General features: G+C 40.5%; 1 protein-coding gene across 1 annotated transcript in view; it reads left to right on the plus strand.

Annotated features, from left to right (window-relative positions):
- The window catches only part of LOC126267003 (copine-8-like), a 113,833-nt gene that overhangs the window by 22,243 nt on the left and 72,317 nt on the right, over window positions 1-19,273 (plus strand). The window contains exon 2 of the mRNA XM_049971764.1: window positions 16,575-16,860. Within this exon, the coding sequence (XP_049827721.1) occupies window positions 16,575-16,860 (286 nt within the window). The remainder of the gene's footprint in view (window positions 1-16,574; window positions 16,861-19,273) is intronic.

Genomic DNA, 19,273 nt, shown 5'->3' on the forward strand with positions numbered 1-19,273 from the left:
GGTCTTCGCATGGCAATGTAGAAAAAGAGCAGCTACAAATCACAGCCCAGTGTGTGTGCTGCAGAGTGTTGGCCCCCATTTTAACTGTCCTAATTTCAATCCTCCGTCTGTGTTGACTCGTTGGATTCTGTATTCTCCAACCAATGATACCTTAGTAACACCAGTACTGATTCCCAAGCGTTGCTAAGTTGAAATCCTGTTCTGTGTTTATCAGGTTGTTAGTTATAGGTATTGTGACTGCTTCTTTAATGATTATCCCAGTACGTGGAGGCAGGCCATAGGATCATTGTTTCTCCATAGCTCATGCTATGTCCAGTTTCAAGACAGTGTTGAGCAACAGCAGATTTTTCTGGCTGACATAATTTGATGTGGTGTTTATGTTCATCACATCTATGTGGTGATGTGTGACATGTCTGGCCAATGTATGGTTCCTCACACTGGCATGGAATTTTATATATTCCTGGTCTCCTTAGACCATTATCCTATGTCATGCCCTTGAACTACTGAAGCAGAACAACAATGAGAAAATTTCAAGCAACACTAATTCTCTTTCCTTCCTTCCATTTCTCCTGTATTTATGAATTTTATAGTGATTTTGTGTGTGCTCCATATATTCTACCTAAAATTAACGAAAGGAAACCACTGACCTATAGCTGACTAATGTGTTGTGCATAGAAGTATTCAACAGAAAATGTTATTTGCACTAGTTTGCTCTTTTTCCAGCAAAAGTACACACATTCACACACACAGTGCTACAGAACCAAAAAGCCACACACCCATGGCCGCAGTGAGACTGTTGATTAACTATTATTGAGAGCGGCTGCCTGTTGAATGTATGAGGAGAGCAGTTAGAAGAGACACGCACAGAGCGAGAATGGGGTAGCTGGATATTGTGAGGCAGGCTTTTGACAGAGTCTACTGTGGCTGCACAAGATGAAAGCAGTTCAGAGGGTAGAACATATAAGAGATAGAGAGGAGTAGAACGGGAGGGGGATGATCTCTCTCTCTCTCTCTCTCTCTCTCTCTCTCTCTCTCTCTCTCTCTGTGTGTGTGTGTGTGTGTGTGTGTGTGTGTGTGTGTGTGTGTGTGTGTGTGTGTGTGTTTGGGGGGGGGGGGGGGGGGTGTTGGGAGACGGTAGTACACAGTCTGAACAGGGAAGGAGTGGTGGGGACAGGAGAGAGAAGGGGAAAGATAAGGTGAGGCATTGGGAGACAGATTAATGGAGGTTTAGGCCAGACAGATTGCGAGAACGCAAAATACGCTGGAGACAATTCCCACCCTTGTAGTTCAGACAAATTAGTCTTGGAATGTAGTGTCCAAATGACTTGCATAGTGTAGCAGCTGTTGCCATCATTTGTGTTGTGGTGCCCAGCATGCCCACATGAATGCTGCGCAGTAATTGTAGCGTAAGCGATAGATATATAACATGACTGCTTTTATTTGTCGATCTTGCTTTTATAGGGTAGGAAATGCCTGTGACTGAACTGTGGTGGGCAGGTGTACGGGGCAGTTCTTTCACCTGCAGGGTGTATACGACCCGGGACAACCGGGAGATCCGGGAAAAACCCGGGAATTTTTTAGAATTCCAGGAAGTTTTCATTGTGTTTGTTTTCAGTTAAATTTTTGTAATTTTGACTGGCAAGAACCGATACTCTAACAAAGGATATTACTGTATACCACTATTTCAGAATAATACTGCAACAATAAAACATGCACGAGAGAAAAAACGAAAATAAAACTTAAATTGCAAAGGAAATGCGCCATATACAGCAACAAAACAGTGCTCATACAAGTGTCTGCCAACAGCAAAATTTGTCAAGGGCTTTAGGAAGATTATGCAATGTTCCATAACAACAAATTGCCTCCGAGGAGCATGACGTCACAACTGTTTACATTAGATTCGTTTTAGCAGTTACGAGCGGGATCATGTGCATGCGCAGTTGAGTAGTACCTTCTCCCACTTCTGGCTACAGAAATGTGGCTGTTGGCTGTGTAAGCAGTCGCAGCTAGATGCTACCGGGAAAAGTTTTACTGGCGCGCCCAAGCTGCCAGATTCTTCATGCGCAGAAGGCCCAGTTCTAGGAGGGAGGGGGGGGGGGGGCAAATTCATACTATTGAGGGGAAAAAACCTTGTTTCACAAAGCGACTAGCATCCAGCACTCGTTAGTCTATCGATTATTCATATGACTTTGAAACGCATACCTGCCGGTTTTTGAACATTTTTGAACACATTGTAAGTTGATTTCTGAATGAATTGTATGTTGATTTGTGAAATCGTACATAGTGTACATGATGTCTCTGTCAGCGGAATCCTCGTCGCATGTAGAAACAAATTTTCCTGCAGACAAAAGGGGCTATACGAGTTGAGCTGGGTAAGGCCGAACAGATGAATGCCAAGCGCTGTCTTGATTGTGTGGTTGGTTGGGTTTGCGAATGATGAGCGTTGTTATAATTACTATAATTACTAGCTAAATCCATAGATTCGGACTACAGAAGTGGAAATAAACGAATAACAGGTAACAAAGATTACGTATTACCTTCTCGGTGTATCTAAGAAAATGAAATTTTGACAGAAAATTTTTGGCCAGTTGTACAGTCCCCGGACCGAGCGAGGTGGTGCAGTGGCTAGCACACTGGACTCCCATTCAGGAGGACAACGGTTCAATCCCGCGTCCGGCCATCCTGATTTAGGTTTTCCGTGATTTTCCTAAATCGTTTCCTAAATCGCTTCAGGCAAATGGGATGGTTCCTTTGAAAGGGCACGTCCGACTTCCTTCCCTAATCCGATGAGACCGATGACCTCGCTGTCTGGTCTCCTTCCCAAAAAACAACTACAACTACAGTCCCCGGCTAGCAGCCGCTTTAAATTCTAGTCTGGAAGAAGCGCGGAAAACGCGTTGTACGAACACGTTGCGACGCCTAACCGGAGAATAATCGAGGGATAACTAAACCGGTGTTTCTGGCAGAGTTAGTGGAGTTAACCTGCGAATAAGCTTTGACATTGGCAGGAATAGTTACAGAATTAGTGATAACAAGACTGTTAGAACGAGGAAGGAGAAGAAACGGGGACATCACACAAATTATGGAACAACATGACGATTCCAAGTTTGTATAAAAATTTCGTACTACTACTTTTCGATCTCATACTTGAGAAACTGTAGCGTATGAATTAAGTGTGAAACTATTCCTAACGTATGGCTATTTGCTTGTAGTAGGCCTAATAGGCATTTGATATTGGTACTTTGTGAATTATATTCTGTTGTTACAAAAAAGACCGTTTGTGCCAAACGGTCTCGTTTATTTGGTGTGTATTACAATTGTTGCAGTATTAGAAAGACCTATTTTGTTTTATCTAGCAGAGAGTGACAAAATAGACGTAATCAGATCGGGAAACGACACCAGTCTTGGGTCCTATTAGCATTAACAGCTTATTTGGTATTAGACTTCGACTTTTCATGTGGCAAAACATTTGGCGAACTTCGATGAGGTAATAGATTCTTTCGCAGAAAGGAAAGCACGCCATGTAACGCTGTAACAAGATAGAGAGGGAAAAAAAACCCAACCTAGGAACTAAGGATTGAAGAAATGTGTATTCTTTTGCTTGTCTCATGTCTACTGGGTTTTTGTGTCGTATATTTAATTTTATGTCTCACAAAGCAGCAAGTTGTTAGCTGATAGGGAATAAAGAGTGCAAATTTTCTGAAGAGTTCTTAACCAAAAAAGAAGAAGAAGAAGAAGAAGAAGAAGAAGAAGAAGAGGGACAGGATGTCAAACCGGCCAATTGTAGGCAGGAGAGTCACCACAGGACATTTTAGTTTCCACTGTCCTGAATATGGTTTGATTGCATCCATTACTAAATATACACGTTTCAATTCCACAGAGCGAAGTACAGTGACGTGCGATAGAAGAATGCTGTGTGAGGAGGCGAGGCACTGCACTTTGGCACACTTACGGCCAAATAACATGACTTACATTTCCTCGATCACACGTTTTATGCATCAGACTCTTCAGAAAGACGTGCGCTACAAAATGTACATATTTTTGAAAACTCGACTTTTTTAAATTTTTTACGTCCTATGTCAAACGCTCGAGGGAGTGGCGGGGTATTGCCCCGGTTTGGAAATATTGTAGATCCGAGGCTGATGCGCAGAGCAGACTGAATCACAGTGGCATAGTGGGTAGTCTCCACGTGACCCATGTTTACACTTAGTGATTTTTGCTGTTTCCTCTTCATTTACTGCTCTCATGTCAAATGAAAACAAAACAGATTTCTGATTTCCACCTTTCTGACAGTCAAGCATTAATTGCCTTGCAGAACAATGAAGTTATTTTTGTCGGTTTGCTAAAGAAATTTTCTTTTTAGTTCCACACACTGTTCGCTACATTTCAGTTGCACGTTTTCAACTTCTAGCATGTATGGCATATGCCATAATAAAGAACCAAACATGAGATAACACAGTACTGGTACTCCAAGAAAATTTACATCCCGAAAATCACATTGAAAAGCTTAATATCGGGTCGTGGCCCACTTAACTGGGAATATGGACATACAGATGTGCAAATTTTAGTATGGGTGTTGAAATTCCGATGCTCCTGGAGTATCCTCTGATGTCTTGTTTCTTCTATGACATAATGTACGATCTTTTTATGTTTTACACGTACGAACATACGGGCTCCCTGCGACATTGTAGGTACGCAAGCACGGTGACGTGTATCATCTGGCGCTCTCTGGCAACTGCGGAGACGAACCTATTTCTACATGTCACGGGAAAATATTCCGAATGGTGATTTGAAAAGCGTTACCATCAAAGTACCATTCTGGCAGTTACAACGTAGCTATGTGTGATAATGTACGATGAATTTCTTAAATCACAGAGTGTTTGACTCTCATTTAAAAATCAACTCTTTGATGACGAGTCATTTAGATGAATTTAGAGCCCAGAAGATCAGACATTTACGTCGTTATTAAAAATTTTACAATCACATTTGTGTGAATTATCTTAAATTGTAATACGTGCATAAAAGACCAACATGCTATGTGAAAGCTTAGCTTCTCTTGTAGGGTATTAATCTTACAGACGAGTATTATATGTGAAAGCTTTGTGTTTCGTGAGGATATGTTCAACATGTGCGTGAAATCTTATGGGACTTAACTGCTAAGGTGATCAGTCCCTACGCTTACACACTACTTAACCTAAATTATACTAAGCACAAACACGCACACCCATGCCCGTGGGAGGACTCGAACCTCCGCCGGGACCAGCCGCACAGTCCACGACTGCAGCGCCTGAGACCGCTTGGCTAATCAAGCGCGGCTTTGCGTTTCGTGTGGCAACACTGTATATTAATTCAAACCATTAACTTTTTCTGTTAGTGCGTTCGCGCTGCATAACTGTGATGCTGCTATTGGGTGACCACATCACGTGTCCTAAGCGCTGAATACCCGCTGTCATCGGCTGTCGAGATCGCGTGATGTGAGCTATGACTGGCTTACTAACGTGAATCGCAAACTCGATGTCAATGCTTCGGAAAGTAACATGCGGTGTTCGGTGGAATTTATACTTTCGTAATACGAAAATGTGCAGCGTAAGTGTTGCTGCACATCAAAGATCTGTAAAAAAAATGCGTTTTTTTCCCCCCTGTGTTTAGTTTTATAAAGCGCCGGGAAATTCTACTCCCGTGTATAATACCATTGTCATTCAAAGGACTTATACAGTTACTAGAGAAAATATACTGTCAGTTAACAGGAAAAAGTATGTTTGCACCCAGGAGAAAGTGTATTTTTAACCAGGAAATCCGGGAATTTTTTTTCCTTGTCCACGTATACACACTGACCTGGTTCGACTGCAAGGGTAGGACCCATGGGGTGCAGGATTGGAAGCAGGATTAGATTGTGGGTGGACAGTGATATTTTAGATGTTGGAAAGGTGGTGGAACAGTACTTTGGTTGATAGGGGGCAGATTTTGCGAGGGTATCCTTCATGTCGGGGCATATTACTGGTATATTTCAACATTTGCAGCTTTCCACTGCATACGTGTTGTAACAAGTACTGAAACTGTAAGGAAGAGAGTTTTTGACGTGGAATAGATGACAACTGTCAAAGTGGAGGTATTGTTGGTGGTTGGTGTGCTAGATATGAGCAGACATAGTTGTGGAACCATCTGAGAGATGGAGATTGACATCTAGGACAGCTACTCATTGAGTTGCGAGAGAGCAGATGAAGTGGATTTGGGAGTAGATGTTGAGTTTATAGAAGAGAGAGCAAAGATCGTCCCTGCCATAAATCCAGATCATGAAAATGTGATCAGTTAATCTGAACCAGACAAGAGGTTTTGGATGTTGACTGGATAGGAAGGATTCCTCCAGGTGGCAGGTAAATAGTCGGCAGAGGATTGTGCCATGTGAGTACCTGTGGCAGTATCATGAATTTGTTTTTAGATTTGGCCTTTCAAGGTGAAATAATTGTGTGGATGCAGTTGGATAGAAGTGGTGAGTTTATTACCAGGAACATGCTGGGAAATACAGTTGTGAGCAAGGGGGGTGTTGGTTTATAATAATGTCACACCCCCAGTAACAAACAAGGAACCTGGTGGTAACGGTACAGGAACAGTGAAAAGGCAGTGAAGGAAGTGAGCATGCGAGCCTGGGAGGTTATGGACAATAGTTTGAGGAGGGTGGTCAACAAAGGCAAAGGTTCATTATGTGGGAGCATTGTACCTATCAACAGTGGCAGAACCTGTAGGGTGACCTGTGGGGTTGGGTTTGTGGAGCTTGGGGAGTAGGTAACAGGTGAGCATGGGGTAGGGGGGTTGCTGCTTTGAGGATGGAGATGGATTCACGTGTTAGGTTTTGGTTGAACCTAAAGCCTTGAAGAGCTATTGAGGTCCTTTTAGACCTTTGTGATCATGGTTGTAACATTTGTATGTGTAGGTGTTGGAAGGTTGTCAGAGAGGCTCAGCCGTAATCACTATGATTATGACCACTGTGGGGGAGCCTTTGTCTCTGTGAAGGAAGATAACTTCTGGATTGGTTTTCACATTACGGATGGCTGTGTATTCCATTGGAGTAATGTTGGACTTAACAGGGAGGGAGTTAGGAAAGGAAGGTGAGACCAAGCTAGAAGTGAGGATTTCAGTTGGAGGGAAATTGGAACTGTTTTAAATAAGGTTCTATGTGAGGTTTTGGTTGGCTGTTGCCTGTGGGGTGTGTGGTAAAGAACTGGTTTTATTTTATTTTATATAGAGGACAAGTAGTATCTTCCTTACAGTCTCATCAACCATGAAACCACCTCTACAGTGAGAAACAAATCGTGTCAAAATGTACTGATAACCTTGACAGAGCCTTTACTGACAGATTGTATCATATCCAGCTCATCCATGAACATATCTTCTGTGCCATCTCCTCCTCTGAAACCACAAACCTGTTAACCAGCCACTGACCAGCTCACCCATTATCACCATGGCTTTGAAAGGCTCAACCACATCCTTCACCAGGGGTTTGACTATGTCTTGGTGTGTTAGATGAGGTGTATCCTACCCAAAATCCTACCCACATCACCCAAAGCATAGTAACTAGGTATATAAACAAGTGAATCACATGTACAGCTTACAAACTTGCGCCTTCATCTCAGCATGCAGCTATATTGACAAGCTGTGTCATTTAATTGGAGTCAAGGCTTCCGCTGGGTGGAATAATTGAGGTCAACAAGAGAAAGGTGATGAGAGGACAAACGTGAAGGAGGGGCAAGGACTAAGAATGGGAGGGACTGTATTGGAAGTCAAAAGGAATACAGTCTCAGCGAAAGTAAACAACAGTGTGGCATAGATTCTTTTACACATTGGGTCCAGGGTGGATGGGTGGGTAGTGGAGGCAGCATAGAATGAAGTGAGAATTTTGAATTTAGTGGTTGATACATTCTGTATGTTTTGCCCTAGAACGAGATAGTTTTGTAGCTTTGTGTACAGGATAATGGAGTTCCCTGAACAGTACCATGCAACGTGGTTTGAGGCCCCCTTAATTTCTACTCTGTTTTCATACTACATTTTGAAAGTGAACTTTTTACAGTTTATTTATATCATGTGACTGATCTCACTACAAATCAAAGTCTCTTGTACAACTTCAACAATGGCAATAAAAACTCGGTTAAAAATTATGTCACACTAATAGAGCACAGTTCTTTCAGCTATGATTTCCTATGGTATTTCATTCTAAATAGATTATTATTATTATTATTATTATTATTATTATTATTATTATTAAACTGGGATTTCTCAAGGCACCAATTCATTACTTTTTCTACACTGCCCAGAAGTCATCAGCACTGTTTCATAACCACGCTGTTTGTTGCTATGCAATCTCCCTTTGATCTACATTTCAAAAGCTTCTATTCTCATTTTGTCTGTATTGTTTATTGTCCATATTTCACTCCCATATAAGGCTACTGTCAAAACAAGTATTTCTATACAAGATTTTCTATCACTTAAATTTCTCTTTTCCAGAAAATATTTTCTTGCTATTGTTAATCTGCTATTTATAACTTTCTAACTTCTACCACTGTCAGTTATTTTGCTACATGAATTGCAAAATCTATGTACTCCTTTCAGTGTTTCATTTCCCAGTCTGATTCCCTCAGCATACACAGATTTAATTCAGTAACACACAGTTATGCTAGCTTTACTTTAACCTGTAATTGTTCTCTCTCTTGTTCTCATAACATGTGGTTCCCTCTCAACCTGTAGTCTAAATTTCAATCAGGTACAGCTCGATAATAAGTCTATTAGTACAGATTATATTTAAATGTGTAATAGTGTACAACTCAGTGACAGGTGACAATAATGCACAGATGGGATAAATGAATAAAAACAAAAGCTTCTGACAGAGGGAAGTTAACACAAACCAAAAAGCAGCGTTGCCACCTTAAAACAATATTAACATTGTACCACTAACACCCTCCCTCAGTATTAATTACCAGTGTTACAGGAACTAAATTATAAGATTTTCCAATGAAAAGTCACTAGCGTTGTTAGTGCCAACCACAGAGAGCGTTTAATGTGCACATGCCAAAGTAACAACTGGCATTTCTGATTATGTTCCGTTTGGGGAAAACAACATACGATCTACATTTTATTGGCAAGGTTATATACTGCATGGACTACACTTTTGTTGTTGTTGTTGTTGGTGGTGGTGGTGGTGGTGGTGGTGGTGGTGGTGGTGGTGGTGGTGGTGGTGGTGGCCTTCAGTCCAAAGATTGGTTTGATGCATCTGTCCATACTACTCTATCCTGTGCAAGCCACTTCATCTCAGAGTAACTACTGCAACCTACATCCCTCTGAATCTACTTACTGTATTCATGTCTTGGTCTTCCTCAAACATTTTTACCCCCCACACTTCCTTCCAATACTAAATTGGTGATCCCTTGTTGCCTCAGAATGTTTGCTACCAACTGATCCCTTCCTATAGTCAGGTTGTACCACAAATTTTTCTTTATCCCCAATTCTGTTCCGTACCACCTCATTAGTTACGTGATATACCCATCTAATCTTCAGCATTCTTCTGTAGCGTCACATTTCAAAAGCTTCTATTCTCTGCTTGTTTAAACTGTTTATCATCCATGTTTCATTTCCACACATGGCTACACTCCATACAACTGCTTTCAAAAAAGACATCCTGACACTTAAATCTACACTCGATGTTAACAAATTTCTCTTCTTCAGAAACACTTTCCTTGCCATAGACAGTCTACATTTTATATCCTCTCTACTTTGACCATCATCATTTATTTTACTCCCCAAATAGCAAAATTCATCTTCTACTTTGAGTGCCTCATTTCCTCGTCTAATTCCCTCAGCATCACCTGATTTAATTCGACTACATTCTATTATCCTCATTTTGCTTTTGTTTATGTTCATCTTATATCCTCCTTCCAAGATACTGTTCATTCTATTCAACAACTCATCCAAGTCCTTTGCTGTCTCTGACAGAACTAAAATTTCTTCAGCAAACCTCAAAGTTTTTATTTCTTCTCCTTGAAACTTAATTCCTGTTCCAAATTTTTCTTATGTTTTCTTTACTGCTTGTTCAATACACAGATTGAATAACATTGGCGATAGACTACAATCCTGTCGCTCTCCCTTCTCAACTACTGCTTCCCTTTCAAGCCCCTTGACTCTTATAATGGCCATCTGGACCATGTGGTTTCTGCACAAATTGTAAATAACCTTCCACTCCCTGTATTTTACCCCTGGTAGCTTCAGAATTTGAAAGAGGGTATTCCAGTCAACATGTCAAAAGCTCTCTTTAAGTCCACAATTGTTATAAATGTAGGTAAATGTAGATTTCCCTATCCCTAAATTATATTCTCTGAGAAGTCGTACGGTCAGTATGCCACGCATGTTCCTACATTTCTCCATAATCCAAACCGATCTTCCCCAAGGTCAGCTTCTACCAGTTTTTCCATTCTTCTGTAAAGGATTTGTATCAGTATTTTGCGACTGTTACTTATTAAACTGATAGTTCGGTAATTTTCACACCTGTCAGCACCGTCTTTCTCTGGAATTGGGATTGTTATATTCTTGAAGCCTGAGGGTATTTCACCTATCTTGCTCACCAGATGGAAGAGTTTTGTTATGGCTGGCTCTCCCAAGGCTATCAGTAGCTCTAAAGGAATGCTGTCTACTCCTTGGGCCTTGTTTCGACTTAAGTCTTTCAGTGCTTTGTCAGATTCTTCACAAAGTGTCTTATGTCCCTTCTCATCTTCTTCTACTTCCTCTTCCATTTCCGTAATATTGCCCTCAAGTACATCTCCCATGTGTAGACCCTCTATATACTGATTACATCTTTATGCTTTCCATTCTTTGCTTAGGGCTGGTTTTCCATCCAAGCTCTTGATATTCGTGTATCTGGTTCTCTTTTCGCGTAAAGTCTCTTTACTTTTCATGTAGGCAGTGTCTATTTTATGTCTAGCGATACATGCTTGTACATCCTTACATTTGTCCTAAAGCCATTCTTGCTTAGCCATTTTGGGTTCCCGTTGATCTCATTTTTTAGACGTTTGTTTCCCTTTCACCTGCTTCATTTATTGCATTTTTATATTTTCTCCTTTCATTGATTAAATTCAATATATCTTGTGTTACCCAAAAATTTCCAATAGACCTCATCATTTGTGTACTTGGTCCTCTGCTGCCTTCACTATTTCATCTCTCAAAGCTACCCATTCTTCTTGTTCTATTTTCCTTTTCCCTGTTACTATCAATCGGTCCCTAATTCTCTCTCTGAAACCTTCTACAAGCTCTGGTTCTTTCAGTTTATCCAGGTTTTATCTACTTAAATTCTTGCCCTGCAACTACTGAAACGGCTGTTATCCCTCTTTAGGAACCACATGTTTGTCTGGCGTCTCAACAGGTACCTCTCTGTTGCGGTTGCTCCTATGGTACGGCTACCTGTATCTTTGGGGCACGTAAGCCTCCCCAACTATGGCAATCTTCATGGTTCATGGACTGTTCAAGAATTCAGATTGTCCATTTTTTGACAATAAATATATACTCTTATCCAACACTGTTTCTACCAAAAAAGATTGAATTTCAGGTTAAATACAAAAAGCATTCCACTAAGTACTGTTTTGATAAATTTCATCCTGTTCCATGCATGTAGTTCCATAGTACTGTGCCCAGTCATGTAAAGTAGTTTACTGTCATCCACAGCAACTTTCATAGAGGTTTGCACACAGTCAAGTTTTTTTGAACAATCGTCTTAATGCACTTACACTCACTAACAGCTGTATCCATTAACTGATAATCTTGTGAGTCAGCTCCTTGACTTCTACACATCAAGGAGCCTTTTTGCCTTCTATGGACTTCAACAGTCTGCAGTCTGACTTGAAACAAACTCTTTTTTTTTCCGATAACAGGAGCCTATCATTTCTCTGTTCAGTTTATTTTTTCAGGCCTTTCCAAAATGACCCACAAACAGTTAATTTTTTGCTGCGTGCTTAGAGTGGTCAAAGCTACTTCTGGCTGATCAGACTGATTGTTTCATGTTTCTCACTGGAGCAACTTGACGTTAACTCATTAAGTGTTTGTTTCTAAAATGGGACAGGCTCCTGTGCTGAATGGAGATATTTGTGTATCTCTGGCAACAACAACAACACCTAGATTATCATTATTTTCTCTGAAAGTAGTTCACCTTTATGCTTCTGTTTTCAACATTATTGTAACCACTTAGTTATCACTAAACTGGAGCGAGAAAAACTTTTGCTGAATTAGGTGATTGCTCACTGTGGGCTCTTTCTCGTACGTGATCTTCAGTTTAGTCCACAAGCCAGCTGATGAACATGAAAGTAAGTGGGTGATTGGCATTACCTCTATCCACATCACAATAAGTTCCTGTGATTTTGTATCCTTTTACATCCATGTTTTTACATCAGCTTCTTTCTCCTTTAGGGGCTTAATAGCTGTGCTATTGGCAATATCTAGAAAGTCATTTTCTCTAAATCTCAATTCCATTTGGAATGTCCACATCGCTCCTTTGTTCACTCCAGATAACTTCAAACACTGATGCATAGACTGTTCCATCACATCATGCTTATAATGTTAAATTTGCTGTTGCTTACAGTGCCACCAAAAACTCTGCCACTACCAGAAAGAGAGACTTGTGTACCTGGGCCCATAACCCTTACTCAGGTGCAGTAAATGGAGGTTGACTTTTTTTATTAGGTCTTTGAGTGCATTGTCTAGTTGTTGTTGCAGTATTATTTCCTTCATATTAACCCTCTGTATATTCCTTCTGGCATCCAGTCTTGTCTTCTTTGGTTGGTACTGCCTTGTCATCACAGAACTTTAATATTCATACATCTGCTTACCTTTTCCACAAATATTTTTTAAATTTTCTTTAACTGGCATCTACATTTCCTTTAGTTATGCATGCTTCTGCAGCTTTGCTTTTCTTCTCTAACCATTCCTGCTTTGCCACTTTGTGTTCTTCTAAATCTCTTTTACTGTATTGTGCCTGTTTCATTTGCTAGAGTTATAAATTGTTAGATTTCCTACATTCATAAGTAAATGTGTTATCCCAAAGGTTTCTGCTGGGTGATGTCTGTCATCTTAGTTTTTCCTGCACTTTCACTATTTGATCTGTCACTGCTAGTCATTCTTCTTCTATTATTTTCTTTTTCCTATTTCAGCCAGTCATTGCTTAAATCTCTTTTTCTGAACTCTCAGTAATTTATACAGATCCCTTCTCCTTGATTTTTTCATAAATTTCTTCAGTTTCGGTTTGCGTTTCATAGCCAATAAATTGTGATCAGAGTCTACATGTACAAGCATAGTCATAATTTCTTTCACTTCCTAATATGCCTGTAATAATATTTCCACCCTGCAACAGATATATTTTTTGACTGTCAATTTTTGAGCACTTTCTGCTCATAACTCTGTGATATCCATTGGCGTTGTCTTCAAACTGCAGCATGCACCTGTGATGTCAAACGTTTCATGCCAGACTCCAGAGGCACTGTGTTCTGTATATGTGGTTTTGTTTACTCTTTGATTTATGCCTTTTATGTTTTTGTTTCTTCTATGTCTAGTTTTTAGTGGATAGTTACAGGATAGCTTGAATATTCTGTTACTGGTGTATTAATGTTCAGTCTTGGTTTCTTCACCGTTTCTCCTGTTACCTCATTCGGTAAAGTTTGTCACCTGTAGCACAAGTGAATTTTTTGTGTAGTCCAGTTGTGCTGTGTTGAGATATGAGTGAATCATACGTTGGCAAATTGCTCAGCTTGTAACTGGCAGTTTAGTACAAATTACTGTACTGTTGTGCAATTTTCCACAGAAAAGTCTACTATAAATAGTTAATACTAAAACGTTTTCAGTGGCATTAAGCCACAGTCATACAATACTTTAAAAAAAGTCTGAATTAGGAATAAACTACATCCGTTGTGTGCACTGTTTGAACCCATCACTTAGCTAAGCTTGGTAAACCACTGTTGTGCAGTTTATGTTATAGGTTGGCCAACACTACATCTCAGCACTGTTTGTAGCTTCACCTAAGCTTATTTTGGTGCTCCTTTGACTCCTCACCCAGCAGTGCCTCATATGTCTGACAGCCATACTGTGCTTAACGAAAGGAGGTACTCAGATCCATTGGAGATTGGCTGTATTGACATCTTATTATTACTATTGGTGTTGTTTATACTAGGCAGAATTCCAGGAAATTTTGTCATACACTGATATCCTGATGTGAGGTTGAATTACATGATTAATTTCACTTGCTTTCCTGTCAAATTCATGACATATTCTCCATTATTCATTCATAGGGTGTGACATAGAGTTTAGAATAATTTTTTTTTGACACCAGGAAGGTAGTTGTATACGTAATTAACAGTTGTTATTACCTTTTATGTTATGTGCTGTCTCCCATACTTGCTACTATGTCCCCAAGTCGCTGGATACCAGTGTACATAACAGAAAAAAAGTTATGATGACGAAGGTGGGAAGGCTGCCTGCGGATGGGACTCAAACCCATACCAGAGTCAAGCAACAGGGCAGACTGAACTGCAGACCTGACACAACAAGAGCAAGGCAATAGCAATCTAGGCTACAACAAAGTGTGAACAACTTGTGGCACAACACTGTCAGCAGATCAAGTGAGAGCCACAATCCAGTTAGAGGCCAAACAGGAAAACCAGTACCAAAGTGAAGTCGTCAGCAAGTAGTCAATAGTGCAGTGGAGATAGTCATTCATGTACAATATCTGATAGCATTTGTTACTGAGTGGCCGAGGTGCTGCAGTATTTATACCAGCTACTCGGGACACTATTGGTCGATGTATTCACATGGCAAGATGATGATACACTCACTAGGCAAATGCAGTGCTGTGATGACACTGCCCTCTATCGTTCATCAAGGTCCATTTGCTCTGGCTGGCATTCAACTTCTGTGCAGCCCGATTCCAGACCTGCCATTAGAGAAATAAGAAGAGTATTCATAGCAGTAATTACTACATAAACAGCTCTGTTCATGACCATTTATGTGGACTGTACTTAACATTTGCCACAAAGGACTAAACTTAAATGCAACGGAGCTTTTTGTGCGAAGGAATAAAGTTGTATAATAGATTACATAAGGAGAGAAAGAGATTAATAAACTTATTTAAAAGGGCAATTAAAAAGTACTGGTTAAACTATACATTCCCTACAGCATAGGCTTTTATTAGATAACACATTTTTACCAGACTCCTACTCTGTAACAGAAGTAAATAACAATAAAACACTTCTCTCATTTAACAACACACTTTCACACTGCAACCTCCTTGAAAATGAGATACCAAATCTCTGCAATGGATAATACTAATATTACTTTAGTGTGCTCAGCATCTCGCTCGTCATTAAGGGATGCTGACTCACTTTTTCAGGCAGGCTAATGGAAACCATACACCATTGCTATGCCCCTGATCTGAGCTGATACTGTATGTGTAATGCATTCTGTAATTGGTGTTGAAAAAAATGAATTGTATAATGGTACATTTTTACATTATGGAGGAATGTGTTTAGTTGAGTAATGATGTTGAGAAATGAATGTACACTATATCACTATCTGTTTACATTATGTATTGGCTTCTTTGCAACAACTTATAAACAAAACATTGTATGGCAGCAGTAAACTGAGTGCTGTTTGAAGCAAACTTTGTATTTGGTAGGATGGCGAATGTTAGCTGCATCCGGCTGTCCTGATTTAAATTTCCTTGGTGGTGGTGGTTAGTGTTTAACGTCCCGTCGACAATGAGGTCATTAGAGACGGAGCGCAAGCTCGGGTTAGGGAAGGATTGGGAAGGAAATCGTTCGTGTCCTTTTCAAAGGAACCATCCCGGCATTTGCCGGAAACGATTTAGGGAAATCACGGAAAACCTAAATCAGGATGGCCGGAGACGGGATTGAACCGTCGTACTCCCGAATGCGAGTCCAGTGTGCTAACCACTGCACCACCTCGCTCGGTAAAATTTCCTCGATTTCCCTAAATTATTTTAAATGGGGGGGGGATGGTTTCTGGTATAAGATCCAACTAGACCTGTAAATGTGTGAATATATTAATTATGTTTTAGATATTTGATTGTAAAACCATGACATGTCCAATACGTTTTTAAAGTGATTGGCTACTACTACTACTACTACTACTACTACTACTAAGTTTCAAAGTAGTCAGTTCCATTGCCCAAGTAAAATGCCATGGAGGTTTATAAAGCTCTGTGTGTGTGTGTGTGTGTGTGTGTGTGTGTGTGTGTGTGTGTGTGTGTGTGTGTAAGTAAAATAGATGAGACACAATGACAAATCTGCATAGAAGAGAATTATAGTCTTCATTATGATCAACAATCATAATTTATTTTAGGGAGGGACAGATGTGAACGAGCGTGTGCGTGCGAGCGTGCACCCACACACCTTTTTTAATAATAGCAGATGACAGCTACTGCCACTTTTATGGGCTTTTCCTCTTTTTTGTTTAACAGTCAAGCTAAATATCACAAATATTTCTTATTCTCATGATTTTTGTGTATTTATTTTATCACCAAATTAATTATTTTTCAGGAATCTAATAGGTAAAGACATATTGAGCAAATCAGACCCCATGTGTGTAACATATATGAAACCATTTGGTGAGTCTCGTTGGGTTGAATACCATCGAACAGAGCATATAAAAAACACACATGATCCAGATTTTACAAAGAAAGTTCACATAATGTACCGATTTGAAGAACAGCAGCCAATAAAGTTTGACATCTATGATATTGATTCCTCAAGTACAAATCTTGCTGATCATGATTTTCTTGGATCGGCATACTGCACCTTGGGACAGATTGTGTCAAGTGGAAAGGTGAGTGCAATTGATTGTGAAGTGCATTAAGCACCTTTAATTACTGTTAATTATAGTTTCTCATAGGATGTATCCTATGTATTCGTAATGATTTTCACTTTTTGTAATGTGTGTATCTGGCTATATAATGTCTTATTATAGAATACAGTAACAAGATGTAAATGCAATGTGTAACAAATATCAGTTTACAAACTCCTCTTCACTTGAATCGAAGAAGAAAGGCCAAATCACTGTTTACATAAGTATGTTTCATAGAATCATGATCTGAGACAAAATACATACCATAAAAGCCTGTAAAGTAAGTATTTAACAAGTACCTCATTACACATGCGACTTGACGTGGAATGGTAGTGGGTGCGTGCAAGATTACTTTTAGAATGACAGCATGCATTTCACTCATTGCTGTTTTTGCCAAATGATAGTATTTATTTCAGTTGTAAAATTTGTTGATAATTGTTTTTCAGCCAAGATGATTAGTATTTATAAAATGGTGAATCTTGTGAGATGTTTGCATAAAAGCAATTGTGAGAGGATTAGTGGCACCTTAGGGATAACTGTTCTAGAAACATGACATTATTGTGAATGTATGTAAAGGCCATCAGACATGTCATCATGTGCTAATGCGCTGCAGCACATTATAAATATTGCACTTAAATTATGTTATTTCTCTTCATACAAGTGCTGCTATGCAAATACAGTGGACAAAAACATGTTTAGAAACCAATGAAATAATGGCCAACCATACTACGATCAAATTAGAGAAGGGATGCACCTCTCTGTTTTCTACTGTACGTGCTTTGATGTGACACCATCCCTTCTGACACTATGAGCACTATGATGTCTCCGTGACTACCAATCTTCAAGCTGTTACAATTCACCTTTTCTTTCCGCACCTGACTTTTTCCCTATGTACCAAATATGTCCCTCTGTCATTTACTGTCGCCAGGGCAGGCTTCCTTCAATTTATTGGGCAGCTACCGCCCCCATTTTTGCTACTTGGTGACTTTAATTCACGTCACCCGTTTTGGGATCTCACAGGACCTGTCAGAGGGATGCCCTCTTGGCTGGCCTTCTTAACCGACTTAATCGTTTCAGCCTTAACACTGTAGCACCCACTTTCCTTTCTGGCTCCTCACCCACCTATTCCCATTTGGGTTTATCCTTCTGCACTGCCCAGCTTGCCCATCATCTTGAGTGGTCCTACTTGAGCATCCATTTCCTGTTTGCTACCCATTTGCTGGTTCCTACCCCATGCATGTGCACGCCTAAATGGCAGCTTCTGAAGGATGACTAGCAGCTTTACTCCTCCCTGGTGACCTTCGAAGTTGTGTTGACTAGGTCAAATATCTCACAAATGTTATCCTTACTGATGTAGAATGTTCCATCCACTGCACTTCCTCTCTACCACGTTCTGTCCCAGTCCCTTGGTGGACTGAGGCATACCACAACGCAATTTGCGCATGTAGACGTGTTCTCCCCATTTTATACTGTCACCCTACGCTGGCAAACTGCATTCATTATGAACAGATGGGTACAAAGTGCCGTTGTGTTCTTCGGGATAGCAAAAGAACTAGTTGGATTTCATTCACTAGTTCTTTTAACAGTTCCACACCTTCTTGTGTTGTGTGGGCCAACCTTAGATGGCTCTCTGGCACCAAGATCCATTCCCCAGTTTCCGGCCTGACAGTTGCTGATGGTGTCATCGTGGATCCTATTGTTATCTCAAACACCCTGGGCCACATTTTGCAGAAGCTCTTCCCACTATCACCCTGCCTTCCTCCATCGGAAACGAGTGGAGGAGGCTCGGCTGATACTCTTCTGTTCGCGGAATTGTCAGTGCTACAGTGCTGCCTTTACTATGAGGGAACTAAATCATGCTCTCAGTTCATCTCGATCCTCTGCCCTAGGGCCAGACGCCATTCCCATTCAGATGTTGCAACACCTTTCTCTTGGGCAAGCACTTTCTGCATAACACATACAACCGCATCTGGGCAGAGGCACATTTCCTGGATGCTGGTGTGGAGCCACAGTCATACCCATACTGAAGTCTGGTAAGGACAAAAACCTTCCTTCTAGCTTCTGCCCCATCTCTTCTACCATCTGTGTTTGCAAGGTGATGGAATGTATGATTCATGCCTAGTTGGTGTGGTGGCTTGAGTCTCGCCATTTACTAAGGAATCCACAGTATAGATTTTGAGCGTGGCATTCTGCAGTTGACCATTTCGTTACTTTGTCCACCCATGTCGTGAATGGTATTCTGTGGAATTCCCAGACTGTGGCTGTGTTTTTTCGGTTTGGTCAAGGACTACAAAACCTGCTGGAGTGTTGGTATCCTCCGTTCTCTTTACATGTGGGGCTTCCGTGGGCGCCTGCTCTGTTTTCTTTGGGCATTTTTACAGGACCAAGTTTTCAA

Source organism: Schistocerca gregaria, chromosome 4, assembly GCF_023897955.1.
Source record: "Schistocerca gregaria isolate iqSchGreg1 chromosome 4, iqSchGreg1.2, whole genome shotgun sequence".
Lineage (NCBI taxonomy): Eukaryota > Metazoa > Arthropoda > Insecta > Orthoptera > Acrididae > Schistocerca > Schistocerca gregaria.